This window comes from Hypanus sabinus, chromosome 10 (genome assembly GCF_030144855.1).
Source record: "Hypanus sabinus isolate sHypSab1 chromosome 10, sHypSab1.hap1, whole genome shotgun sequence".
Taxonomy (NCBI): Eukaryota; Metazoa; Chordata; class Chondrichthyes; order Myliobatiformes; family Dasyatidae; genus Hypanus; species Hypanus sabinus.
This window is the reverse complement of record NC_082715.1, coordinates 74,696,254-74,710,683: the sequence shown is the minus strand read 5'-3', so window position 1 is coordinate 74,710,683 and position 14,430 is coordinate 74,696,254. Positions and strand designations below refer to the sequence as shown.

The 14,430-nt window shown below is 42.0% G+C and overlaps 1 protein-coding gene across 4 annotated transcripts in view; it reads left to right on the top strand.

Annotated features, from left to right (window-relative positions):
- hmgcll1 (3-hydroxymethyl-3-methylglutaryl-CoA lyase-like 1) overlaps window positions 1–7,687 on the top strand; it is a 114,838-nt gene extending 107,151 nt beyond the window's left edge. For 2 of the 4 annotated variants that reach the window (XR_009514359.1, XM_059982089.1), the window contains one exon: window positions 5,935–7,687. Coding sequence is in view for 1 of the 4 variants with exons in the window: in XM_059982089.1 (XP_059838072.1) it covers window positions 5,935–6,036 (102 nt within the window). In the remaining 3 variants the exon portion in view is untranslated. Of the gene's footprint in view, window positions 1–1,133; window positions 1,380–5,934 lie in introns of those variants that run through there. The other 2 variants (XR_009514358.1, XR_009514360.1) reach the window with 2 other exon arrangements.
- The last annotated feature ends 6,743 nt before the right edge of the window (window positions 7,688–14,430 follow it).

Sequence of the window (14,430 nt, the reverse complement as noted above, 5' to 3'; positions counted from 1 at the left end):
CAGGGGTCATAGTTAGGACTACTTCTTTTTATGCTGTACGTAAATGATTTAGATGATGGAATAGATGGCTTTGTTGCCAAGTTTGCAGATGATACAAAGATTGGTGGAGGGGCAGGTAGTGTTGAGGAAACAGGTAGGATGCTGAAGGACTTAGACAGATTAGGAGAATGGGCAAGAAAGTGGCAAATGAAATACAATGTTGGAAAATGCATGGTCGTGCACTTTGGTAGTAGAAATAAATGTGCAGACTATTTTCTAAACAGGGAGAAAATCCAGAAATCTGAGATGCAAAGGAACTTGGGAGTCCTTGTGCAGAACACCCTGAAGGTTAACTTGCAGGCTGAGTCGGTGGTGAGGAAGGCAAATGCAATGTTAGCATTCATTTCAAGAGGTCTAGAATACAAGAGCAAGGATGTGATGCTGAGGATTTATAAGGCACTAGTGAGGCCTCATCTTGAGTATTGTGAACAGTTTTGGGCTTCCTCATCTTAGAAAAGATGTGCTGGCATTGGAGAGGGTCCAGAGGAGGTTCACAAGGATGATTCCAGGAATGAAAGGGTTATGATATGAGGAACGTTTGATGGCTCTGGGTCTGTACTCGCTCGAATTCGGTGGGGTGGGGGGGTGGTGGAGGAATCTCATTGAAACCTTCCCAATGTTGAAAGACCTAGACAGAGTTGATGTGGAAAGGACGTTTCCTAGAATACGTACACAACGCTGGAAGAACTCAGCAGGTCAGGCAGCATCTGAGAGAAAAGAGTAGCCAATGTTTTGGGCCGAGACTCTTCATCAGGAATGTTTCCCATGTGGGAGATTGTAGGACAAGAGGGCACAGCCTCAGGATAGAAGGGTGCCCCTTCAACACAGAGATGCGGAGAAATTTCTTTAGCTAAAGAGTGGTGAATTTGTGGAATTTGATGCCACATGCAGCTGTGGAGGCCAGTTCTTTTGGTGTATTCAAGGCAGAGATTGATAGGTTCTTGATTGGACATGGCATCAAAAGTTACAGGGAGAAGGCCGGGAACTGGGATTGAGGAGGAGATAGAAAAAAGGGATCAGCCGTGATTGAATGGCAGAGCAGACTTGATGGGCCAGATAGACTAATTCTGCTCCAATGTCTTATGGTCTTATAGGGGGTACGTCTTTGGAACATGGGAGGAAACTGGAGCACCTGGAAGAAACCCATGCAGTCATGGGGAGAATATACAAGCTCTTTACGGACAGAGTTGGAAATTAAACCCCGATTGATAAAAACCTGGCATTGTAAAGCAATGTGCTAACTGCTACACTGCCACGCTGTCTAAGAACCTGCTTACCACAAGTTACTCGTCACAGCTGGGAAATTTGCAAGCCATCACTGCTGTCTTTTATCATTATAGGTAATTTGAAGGCACGTCCCTGAACATAGTGGGGCTGATTGACTGTGAGGATGAAAGGGCAAATCATAAACACAAAGAGATTTTGCAGATGCTGGAAGTCACAAGGAATACACATTATGTGCTTTTAGGAACTCAGCAAGTCAGGCAGCATCTATGGAGAGGAATAAACAGTCATTGTTTTGGCCCAAGGCCCTTCATCAGGACTGGAAATGGAGTGGGCAAAAGCCAGAGTAAGAAGGTTGGGAAGGGGAAGGAACACCAGCTGGCAGGTGGTAGATGAGACCAGGTGAGGAGGAAGATAGGTGGGGGAGGAGGGATAAAGTAAGAACTTGGGAGGAAATGAATAGAAGAGGTAAAGGCTGCAGAGAAAGGAATCTGATTGAGAGGGAGAGTGAACCATGGAAGAAAGGGAAAGAGGAGAGAAACCAGGGGGAGTTGATGGGCAGGTGAGGAAAGGAGTTGTGAGGGGAGTCAGAATGGAAAAGAGAGAAAGGTGGAGCGGGAAAAATTCAAAGAGCACATTATGTCTTTGTTGGATGAGGCATGAGGATAATATGTAAAAACAAAGATTAGGCTCCCTTTAGAGCATGTGTAGTTCTGGTTGTGAGTTTGAATGAGCCACACAGAGACGGCAGCCAGAGGTACAACAGGCCACTGAGTGTATATTTGTGACCTTCTGCTGCTGTAGAACATCCACTTCAAGGTTCGACGTCTTGTGCATCCAGAGATCCTCTTTTGGACACCACTGTTGTACCACATGGTTATTTGAATTGTTGCCACCTTCCTGCCAACTTGAACCAGTCTGGCCATTCTCCTCTGACCTCTCTCATTAACAAATTGTTTTCAACCACATAGCTACCTCTCACTGGATGTTTTTTTGTTCACCATTCTCTGTAAATTCTGGAGACTGTAGTGTGTGAAAATCCCAGAGGATCAACATTTTCTGAGATATCCAAATCATCCTGTCTGGCACCTACAATCATTCCATGGTAAATCAACTACATACCATCTCTTCCCCATTCTCATATTTGGTCTGAACAACAACTGAATCTTTTGGCCATGTTTGAATGCTTTTGAACTTTGAGTTGCTGCTGATTGGCTGATTAGATATTTGCATTGATGTGTACATCTATATCTAAAAAAGAGGCCACTGAATGTAATTCACATCAGTTTCTTAAAAGTTTCTGAGGTCATTTTTACAGGGCTGACTTGGTAAATACCACTATAAGCAGTTTGCAGGATAGAATAATCAGTCTGGAGTAATGTTCCCTCAATTTTTTTTTAACAGCAAAAATTTTTTCATGGATGGTCTGAAGCTGTATGGCACTTTAAATGTTTAAATTTTCAGAAAATTCCAGCTGCAAGACAACAAGTGCTATGTGTGTGGGAGCATTTCAGTTGCTGTGTGGCCACACACCCATGCAGTTTAGAGGGAGCAGTTGTCTGGAACCTGTCTTAACCTCTTTCACAATAGCGCAAAGTTCCTCAGATCACAATGTCTTCTGCATCATATGACGTCGACCAATTTTCTTTGCTGCTTATTCTGTCCATTCAGCCAGTGTGCACAAGAATCCTTCGTGGTCATATCAGGTTCCTGACCAGATCTAAGTGATCCCTCATTATGTGCTGACAATCTGTTCTCTTCACAGACATTGATATCTACACAGCCATCTTTGTAACTTCAAAACTAATTAAAGCTTGTAGATTACTTTTGAAAGCAGTTTGAAGGCTGGTTCTCAATTTTATTATATGTCTACTTGACATGAATCCCTGATTATAGCTGCTTCTCCCTAACACTGTTTATGATCCAAAAGGAAGGGCACAATGACATTTGAACATAAAGCATGGAACAGTACAGCACTGTACAGGCCATTTGGCCCACAATGTTATGCCGACCTATATATATACAGTATCTACTTCTCCATCAGTTTAACTCTTCCTCCTACACAGATGTAACCCTCCATTTTTCTATTATCTATGTGCCAGTCTAAGAGTTTTTTAAAATGTCTCTATCAGCCTCCATCACCACCCCTGGTAGGGTGTTCCACACAACTAGCACTCTCCATGTAAAGTATATATCTTTGGCATTTCCCCTAAACTTACTTCCACTCACATTAAATGGGTGTTCTCTAGTATATGCCATTGCTATCCCAGGAAAAATGTGCAGGCTATTCATTCTGTCTATTCCTCTTAATGTCTTGTACACTTCCATCAAGTCACTTCTCATGCTTATTTAACCTATTCTTATAAGATATGCTCTCTAATCCAGGCAACATTCTGGTGGATCTCCTCTGTGTCCTCTAAAGTTTCCATATCTTTCCTAATGGGGCACAGAGCTGAACAGAAAACTCCCTAACCAGAGTTTTATAGAGCTGTAACACTCACTCGGTGGATGGAGTGATATTTGTCTTACCCGTGTGTGTGTGAGATGTTGAAAATGTTGGAATGAACGGTTAGTTTTTGATGCACTGTAGATCATGAGGTCATGGTCTCTCTTTGGGGGCTTTGCTGTTGCTTGCCTGACAGGTGGTGCAAATGCTGATGCTTTATGTGAGAACAAGTGGGGGGGGGGGGGGGGAGTTAATGATGCTGCTTGCGGTTCTTACGTTCTCTGTTATTTTCTGTTTGGAGGTAGGGAGTGAGAATTTCATTTTGCATCTTGTGCACATTCTCTGCTATTCAATGGAACTATTGAACCTTGCAGTTCATGAACGCAGTCTCCTGACTAACGGAGGGCAGCAAACCATACACCTTCTTAAACAGTCTATCAACTTGTGTGGGAGCATTGAGGCATCTTTGGTCTTTGATCCCAATATCCCTCTGTACCTCCACACTGCTAAGAATCCTGCCCTTAACCTAGGGAGGAGATCTTAAAGGATGTTGCTAAAAAGGGAAACATTTTTGGGGAGAGAATGACCAGGCTGTGAGTGTTTTCAGCAGATCAGAGGGGACTGTGAAGAACTAGCAGATAGAAGACCTTTCATGGAAATGGTTAATATTTGATGAATCATAACATGCTATTAGGGACTGGGATCAGTCTGAGCAATGATTGAGCAGTATTGATGCAAAACCAGCTGTGAATGTACAAGATCAAATAAATCTGTGTATTCAATACACTTTATCCATGTTGTCACATGCATTTTGCTGTGGTAATATGTAGTTTGATATGTAATTTTATCAGCAGGGCTGCAATGGGAATTTGCTGTTAATAGCTAATTGCATTCTACCCATTCCAAAGATTTTAGAAATCAAGAAAAAGAGAGGAAATATTTATTTAAATCCGATTGTGCAACTCTGAGATTCAGAAGAAAATGTATATTCGTTTCAGAGTGTTCTGAGTTGCATTGCCAATTAAGCATTAGTTTTTTTAAAAAATTTCTATCCAACATAACTGTAGTTTACCTACCACTTACACCCTCTGCAGGTCCATAATGTGTTGCTGGGATAACCTCACAAAGAATGCAACAGAAGCACGGGTTCAATACACGCAGTATTACTTGAATTAACAAGCAGGTGTACCTAATAATCTGTCAATCATGTGCAGCAACTCAATAGATAAAAACATGCAGACCTGGTCAAGACTTGTTGTCCAAACCAAACATCAGAATGGGAAGAAATGTGACCTGCCAATCATGTGGGAGCAACTCAGTGCTTTTATCTGATATCTGCTTTTATGCATTGATTTGCTGCCACATGATTGGCAGATTAGGTATTGTAACTTTGATGATGGAATGATTGTTGGTGCTAGATAGGGTGGTTTGAGTATCTCAGAGACCGCTGATCTCCTGGGATTTTCATGCACAACACTCTAGCGTTTACAGAGAATGGTGCAAAAAAACAAAAATAACATCCAGTGAAGGGTACTTCTGTTGGTTAAAATGCCTTGTTAGTTAGAGAGGTCAGAGGAGAATGGCCAGACAGGTTCAAGTTGACAGGAATGTGACAGTAACTGAAACAAACAAATGCTACAACCTGAAATGGGTGGGCTACAGCAACAGGCAGCCATGTTTATCACACTGAGTGGCCACTTTATCATGTATACAAGGTATCTTGTTAAAGTAGCCACTTAGTGTACATACAACACAGGTGACTTTGGTATCGGTTAATTATTGTTGCCCTACTGTCTTATGCTACTGACCATCATTAAGCCAGTCAACCACCTGCATATCTTTGGGATGTGGGAGGAAAACTGAGCCCTCGGGAAAACCACATGGTTGCAGGGAGAACGTGCAAACCCCACACAGAAAACACCTCTGGTCACAATCAGCTGGGGTCCCCTTCAGGTTCCCCTTAAATTATTAATGCCTGTGCCTCATAAGAAATAACAACAGTCTGATATCTGCTATCGATATTAAATACTATGGAAAAAGTCTCATTTTATTCTCTGATAAAAGACTGGATTTTCCTTTTTGATTTGTGCTTCTTTACCATTCAGAATTCTGCATTGATTTTTCTGTCTCTATTCAGGTGAGTAAACTTCAATGCAAAATGACTGCAAAGTGTATTGTGTTAGCTGCACTTCTTCAATGCTATTTCTTCTTTTATTTGACTCCAGGGAATAGACTTGTACAAATTAATGGAAGCTGGTCACTTCATTTGTGAAGTGCTCAACAGGAAGACCAACTCAAAAGTGGCTCAAGCTTGTTACAACCCTTGACAGAGATCTTGGTGATGCGCTGAAGAGAATTCCTGTTGCAAGTACTTAAGCCATAGTATTTAATGCTATTACTAAATTCAATACTGCACTGGAGTCTTTCCAATAATGTAATGTGCCATAGTGCAATACATCACAACATTGTATTTCATGAGGATACTCAAATGGAACATGGGTAATGATATAGTTTTTTTAATGCCTGCATCTAGCTTCTGTGATACAACATAGTTATACAAGAGATTCTGCCGATGCTGAAAATCTTGAGCAAATGCACAGAATGCTGGAGGAGCTCATCAGGTCAGGCAGCATCTATGGTGAAGGGTCTCAGCTTGAAATGTCAGCTCTCTATTTCCTTCTGTTGATGCTGTCTGACCTGCTGAATTCTTCCAGCATTTTGTGTATGTTGCTTCTGATAGTTCCGTTTATCAAATATTTCTGGAGCAAAGGAACGAGACAAAGTCAAATAGTTAATGTCTTTAGTTATGTGTCTGAGTCCTCTTGCAACGTGGCCCCAAATACCTCAGCACCATTGAGTATATCGTCAGGAGATGGTGCATCAAGCAGGTAGCATTTATCATGAAGGACTCTCACCAGCCGGGACATGCCCTCTTTTCATTACTGCCATCAGACCGTGAAGCAACCAGTCAGAATATTCTTCATTGTGCACCTGTAGAAATTTGTCAGAGTTTTAGATGGTATGCCTAAAATGCGAAAACTTCGAAGTAAGCGGAGGATGTGTCGTGCCTTCTTTGTGATAGCACTTACGTACTGGTGCCAGGATATATTCTCTGATATGATAACGCCAAGGAATTTAAAATCACCCTCTCTATCTCTGACACCACCTCATTCTGGCTTCTTCCCTCTTTCCTTTCTGGTCCTGATGAAGGGTCTCGGCTAGAAACATCGACTATTTATTCCTCCTTGTAGATGCTGCCTCATCTGCTGAGTTCCTCCAGCATTTTTTGTGATTGTTACTCTGGATTTGTAGCATCAGCAGAATCTCTTGTGTTTGGGACCTGCTCCCTGTTTTGGAATATTATATTCATAGCCTGGGGATCATACAAAATGCAATGTTAATAATATTATTAACCAAAGCCCATGCAAGTTATTCTGCTGCTCATTGTCCAAAATACGTGAATGAAGGTCTTTTTCTATATGTATTGCCTAGATGTGTACCATCTATTTTACTGCCTCATTCTTGTTATTCATCTGACTCTCAGGGTATTGTTTGAACACCTGTGCCATGTATGCAATGTGTCTTATTACTTGATTAATTTATCCCACAATGTAACAGAGAAGTTCCTGTGAGATTATTTTACATCTAAGATAGAATCTGTGTTATCTGTAGCATTAAAGTTTTGAGCGTTAATCTATTTGACATGAAAGCTTTAAACTTCAAATGTTTGCAATATATGAAAGATCTCAGTTCGGTAAATTGAATGTGTTTGTGTCATGTTGAGTATGCAAAATGTATACTTTCTATTAAAGATCAACTTAATTCAGTGGAAAATTGGGTGATGGTGACTACAGGTATCCCCCGTTTTTCGAACGCTCGCTTTACGTCAACTCGCTGTTACGAAAGACCTGCATTAGTTACCTGGTTTCGCTAACAGAAGGTGTTCTCACTGTTATGAAAAAAGGCAGTGTGTGCCGAGCAGCCAAGCTCCTCCCCTAGAACTGCATTCTAGCCGCCATTGCTTAAACACGTGCCTGTGAGCATCTGTGCTTTATGGCGATTATTTTTGTGCATCTGTTAGCAAGATGAGTTCTAAGGTATCGGAAAAGCCTAAAAGAGCATGTAAGGGTGTTACACTTAGCGTAAAACTAGACATAATAAAGCGTTTCAATTATGGTGAACAAAGTAAGGATATCGTGAGTTTGGCTAAGTGTTTGTGGAAGTTGACAAAGATGATGTTGAAGAGGTTTTGGCATTCCATGATGAAGAGGAAAGGATAACAATTGAAGCTGAATGCAGTAGTGAACGGCCCGAAAATGAAGACGTCCAGGAACTGAACGTGAAGCAATTCCATGAGATTTTCACTGTGATTGACAACGCTGCAATGATTGCAGTTAAGTATGACTAATTTTGAAAGTGTACGTAGGTTTAGGGCATATTTGCAGGATGATTTGAGTGCTCACAAAGAACCGTATGATAGAAAAATGCGTGAGGCTAAGCAGTCAAGCACACTGTCGTATTTCAAGCCTTCCATATCAGCCACAGCAGACAACGAACCTCGACCTTCGACATCGAGGCAGGCAGACATAGAAGAAGGTGACCTGCCTGCCCTGATGGAAACAGACGACGATGAGATGACACCCCAGTCTCCTCTACCTCCCACCACCCCAACCTCCGACGACTCAGCCTAACACACCATCATCAGTGTGCTCGCTGTCTTCCTGATTCCGGTAAGTGAAACTACACTAGCTGTACGTTGTTTCTACTTTATATAGGCTGTGCATTTTTATGTGTTATTTGGTAGCTTCATAGTTTAAAGGTTACCGGAAAGAGAGCTTCTGCCGGGAGCGCTTTGCACCGTGTGTTTCTGCCGCGAGTGCTGCCGAGAGCACTTGTGTGAGATTTTCGCTGCGGTGGACAGTGCTGCAATAATTGTAGAAAAGTATTCCTACATTATATAGGCTGTGTATTTATCAGGTCATTCTGCTTTTACTATATGTTAGTATTATTTTAGGTTTTATCTGTTATTTGGCATGATTTGGTAGGTTATTTTTTGGGTCTGTGAACGCTCACAAATTTTTCCCATATAAGTAAATGGTAATTGCTTCTTTACTTTACAACATTCTGGCTTACAAACCATTTCACAGGAACTCTCTACTTTTGAATAGTGGGGAAGCCTGAATTGATAATACAGTCAGAGGTACATTGGGGTTTATTATCACCTGCACAAATCCACGTATGAAAAGCTTACAACACCATCACAGGCACAGAGCATCAGATAAACAGCAACGTTGGAGGGCAGTAGGTGTTCTTGAACATGGTGGCATGGGACTTCAGGCTTCTGCACCTCCTGCCTGATGGTAGCTGCCAATTCCATGAGGGCCACACTGGAGAATTGCGTACTGCAATTGCAGGTCAGAGCATTCCAGAGTTCAGAGTTCAGGTCTGGTATCATTCTCTGTGCTCTCCCCGTGGAATGCATGGTTTTTCCCCAGGTGCCCTGGTTTCCTCACACAGTCTATCGGTTATTGTTTGCAGGAACCTTCCAGTCAAGATGGTGCCTGTGTACAATGCTCCTCTGGTCGACATCTTCTGGATAGATTCACTCTTATGTGTTTATGTTTGTCTCTTGTCTTGAATGTGATTCTGGAACTGTTGGAGATTGTGTTTTGCTGTTAGGAGATCATTTGGGTGCTTCAGTGCTCTGCATTCTCTAACGATTCCATGAGGCAGTGGGTACAATTCTCGAGGTGAGAAGGCTGCAGGGAGGCGCGCAAGCTCATGTTTGATCCCAATTTGCTGATTAAAGCAACGAGGGCAATTGAGACATCAAGGTGAGTGCGGAGGTTTGGAGATTGCTTGGGTGCTCTAGCGCTCTGTAGCCTCTTGAGAGGATTCTGGGAGACAGCTTGCACGAACCTCATAGGGGAGGCTGCAGGGCTGCAGCCAAGATTTGGCTCCATTTCACCGATTAAATCTCCCATTGTTCACTGATCAAAGGAATGAGGGAGATTGAAGCATCGAAGAAAGTGCAGAGGGCGAATGGGGGCTCCCTGGCTTCTGATTGGTTGCTCAGTACCAGAGAGGAAAGGCTTGCTGCTGTGCCTGGGCCTAGAGAATATTGTCCAGTTTTTTACTGCATCTTTGGATGTTGTCTTTCGACTATAGACTCAATTTTATAGTCTTACAGTTTTTATATTCTGTGTTTTTCTGCCCCATATCTTATCGGGTTTTTATTTGTACAGGAGGAGGGATTTGGGGTTCGATACGCCTGATCTGCTTTGTTTTTTTTTGTGTGAGAGCAGGGATTTGGGGTCAATGTGACTGATCAATTTTGCTCGTTTTTTGTGCGGGGTGGCCTGTTCTGTTTCTTGTTTGTTTCTTTTACGGGGAGGTGGGATTTGGGGGTGGATTGGCAAATTATTTTTGGCAATCACCTTTGTGGCTGTCAGCTTCACCCCACCCCTCCGGTCTTCTCCTATCATTTCGCATTTTCCCCTCCCCCTCCTACTTTCAAATCTTTTAATATCTTTCCTTTCAGTTAGTCCTGAGGAAGGGTCTCGGCCCGAAACGTCAACAGCACTTCTCCCTATCGATGCTGCCTGGCCTGCTGCGTTCCACCGACATTTTGTGTGTGTTGCTTGTATTTCCAGCATCTGTAGATTTCCTCGTGTTTGCCATTAGGGTTAATTGAGTATGTCGGGTTGCTGGGAAAGCATGGCTCAAAGGGCTGAAAGAGCCTACTCCACACTGCATTGCTAAATAAAAAACATTGAAATATATAAATTCTCTAAGATAATAGCTTTATTTGTCACATTTACACTGAAACATTGAAACACAGTGAACTGTGTTGTTCTTGCATCAATGACAAACACAGCTTGAGGATGTGTTGGAACAGCCTGCAAGTGTCACTCTTCTTCCTTCGCCAACGTAGCCCGCCAGTAACTTACTAACCCTAACTCAGACATCTTTAGAATGTGGGAGGAAACTAAAGCACCCCAGGGAAATCCATGCTGTCACAGGGAGAACGTACAAACCCCTTACAAGCAGTGGTGGGAATTGCACCCACCCCAATCTTACAATCGTGCTGTAAGGCACTGCAGTGATTGCTACACCATCGTGCTGCCCCAGTTCACCTTGACATTCTCCTCAATTATACCAATGGAATATATACTTGTGTATTGTATCCAGTCAGTAATGAACACAATGAACCAGTTTGTTGTAATACAATCTCAAAATACTTTAAAAATGTATGGGAGAACTTGTGTGAAGGTGGATTACCATGAATCGGAGCAGGTCAAGTCAAGTCATTCATAACCCAGGGATCCCTTGTCCCAGGTAATCCCTTACATATCAAGGCATAGGCATAAACATTTTGTAACATCATGAGCAGTTGTAACTGACCTGTGCATTGGCTGATAGCATTGTGAGATCTGTGGAAAAAAGTCAAAGCCAAAATTCAAAGTACGTATATTATCAAAGTATGATTATGTAACCATGTACCATCTTGAGATTCATTTTCTTGCAGGCACTTACAGGAAAATAAAGATAGACACGAGAATGTATATTCTGCATAAATAAAGACTGATGAACAACCAGTGTTCAAAAGAAGGCAGTTGTGCAAATTTAAAATTAGGCACCACAGTAGCGTAGCTGTTAGTTCAACGTGTTTACAGCTTGGATGTTGGAGTTCTGATTCTGTCAGTCTTTAAGGAGTTTGTAGATCCTTTCCATGAATGTGTGGGTTTTCTCTGGGTGCCCTATCTTCCTCCCATGCCCCCCCCAACATCCTAACTTGCTTTTTAGTGGGTTCAGTACAGAATTGTGGACTGAATGTCCTGTTCCTGTGCAGTTTTATTTTATGTTCTATGTTCTGTTTCAAAGACCTACTGGTTAGTAGGTTAATTGGTCATTGTGAATTGTTTGTGATGAGGCTAGGGTAAAATAGATGGGTTTCCAGGTGGTGTGACCCTGTTTCATGTTGTATCTCTAAATAAATAAACACAAATAATGCTGAGAACAGGAGTTGTGGAATCCTTGAAAGTGAGTTAGTAGGTTGTGGAAATAGTTCAGTGTTGAGGTGAGTGAAGATATCCACACTGATTCAGGAACCTGATGGTTGTAGGGTAATAACTGTTCCTGAACCTGGTGGTGTGGGTCCTCAGACTCCTGTACCTGCTTCCTGATGGCAGCAGTAAAAAGGGAGCATGGCCTGAATAGTGGGGGTAGAAGTGTCTTTGATGATGGATGCTGCGTTCTTGTGAGAGCACTCCATGTAGATGTAGTGAGAAGGGCTTTGCCTATGATGGACTGGCAAAAGGGGGTTAAAATGTTGCTGTACATTTTTAAAACATTCAAGACAACTACATTTCAAGCCACAAAAATATGGGATAAGTGGTTGGTTTAGAGATGCACCACCATAACAGGACTTTCCAGCCCAACATGCCCAGTGCTGCCCAGTTACACCCATGTGAACAATTAACCTATTAAGCCATACGTCTTTGGAATGTGGAAGGAAACTGGAGCACCCAGAGGAAACCCACAGGAAGATTGTTACAGACAGTGGTGGGAATTGAACCCCAACCTTACAGCTGGCACTGTGATACTGTTAAAGTAATCACTGTGTTACCATGCTGCTCCAGTCCATAGTGGACTGTATAAAGTTTTTCTAACTGCTACAGGTCCAAACAGACAGAAATCACTAAATATTTGTGAAAACTTGATTTTAAAAAAAACGGCTGATATGATTTTGAACTGACAAGCCTTGGCAGATGGATTTGATTTCATGGAAGGAAAGCAGAATTGGTAGAAGTCCTGAAACACTTGTTACGTTTAGAAAAAAATTAGAAGTTTATTAGCAAAGCTGGTTTAGTGTAAAAGCCAGAATTGTGCCACAAGCAATTGAAGGGTTTAAGATTTCACATGCATTCTGAGGCATTCTGAACCTGCGTATTGTATCCATTGCATTTGGGTTTTCTATTGGTCATGTATTTTCATCTGAGCATGCTTTCAGAAAGAATTAGCAAATAACAATTTGGACCAAATCCAAGAACTCCATTCCATTGTTCTGTGGGAGAACCTTCCCTCTGGGTTTCCTAGCGACCAAAGGAAAAGGTAAATCAGAGCCATCTTCTCATTGAAAAGTCAATGCTCAGTACTTGGCCATTCCCATTTTTGCATACCTGCATCCCATTTACTTTGTGGTTATGTGCAGATTTCATTGGTAGATTTTGTTTTCCCCAAAGCAGTTAGAATGTCTGAATGTCTTGCTAGTGCGATAAAATGGACTCTTGACCTCACAATCTGCCTCGTGTGACCTTGTACCAGTACAGCACTTTCTCTGTAACTGGAACACTTTAGTCTTCACTCACAGAATTTTGCTTTTACTACCTCAATGCACTGTTGTAAAGATTTTTATGAAAAGACAGGTTTTTCACTGAACTGTGGTACATGCGATAATAATAAACCAATTTACCTTTGTTCCAGGGCACATGTATTGGTATTAGTTTTTTATTGTCACATGAGTCAAGATACAATAAAAAAAACTTGTCTTGTGTACAGTTCATGCAGATCAAATCATTACGCAGGATGTTGAGCTAGAATAAAGTAAAATAACGATAAAGTGCAAAAGCTACCAAAAAAGTGCAGTGCAGGTAATTGATAAAGTGCAAGATCGTAACGAGGTTGTGTGGCCAGGAGTCTATTGTACAAGAGATCTATTCAAGAGTCTAATAACAGTGGGATAGAAGTGGTCCCAAAGAGATTCGAATTACCACATCCCCACACTTCTGCCCATTGATAAAGGCATAAAGCAGAAAGAGGAGCAAATGAAAGGAAAAGCTCAGAAACAATTCAGTGAATTCATATCTGCGTGTGCACTATGGATGAGGTCAGATATAAGCTTGTGGTGCTTTAATGGACCGCCTCCTCCCAAATATTGTTGAGGGATATTGTCGAGTGTGAGACGTCTTTTAGTTAGTAAATATAGTGCCACAGGTAGACAGGATGACAAGAAAATGCATTTCAGGATAGTATATGGTGACATATGGACTTTGATAATAAGATTACATTGAACTTTGAACTTTGAGAAAAGGAGTTTAGCATATTGGCCTTCATCAGTCATGACTTCATGCATCATTCAGAGATCTGATGGCGGGCAGGAACAAACTGTTCTTAAGACTTTGAGAGTGAGTTTTCAAGTTCCTGTACCTCCACACTGATGACAGTGGTGTGAAGAGGGCATGACCCGGATGGTGAAGGTCATTAACAAAGGATAAACACAACAAATTCTGCTGTGACTGTAAATCCCCAGTAACACACACAAAATGGAATTCAGCAGGTCAGGCAGCACCTATGGAAATAAATAAACAGTCAATGTTTTGGCTCAAGATCCTTCATCAGGACTGAAAAGACAGGGGGAAGACACCAGAGTAAAAAGGTAGGAGGAGGGGGAATAAGGATGGCTAGAAGTTGATAGATGAAGGCAGGTGGGTGGGGAAGGTAAAGGGCTGGAGAGGAAGGAATCTGATAGGAGAGGAGAGTGGATCATGGGAGAAAGGAAAGGAGAAGGAGCACCGGGGGATGTGATAGACTGGTGAGAAGAGGGAAGAGGCTATTGTGGGAAATAGAAGAAGAGGGAATTTTTTTTACTGGAAGGAGAAATTGATGTTCATGCCATCAGGTTGGAGGTACCTAGACAGACTATGAGGTGTTGCTCCTCC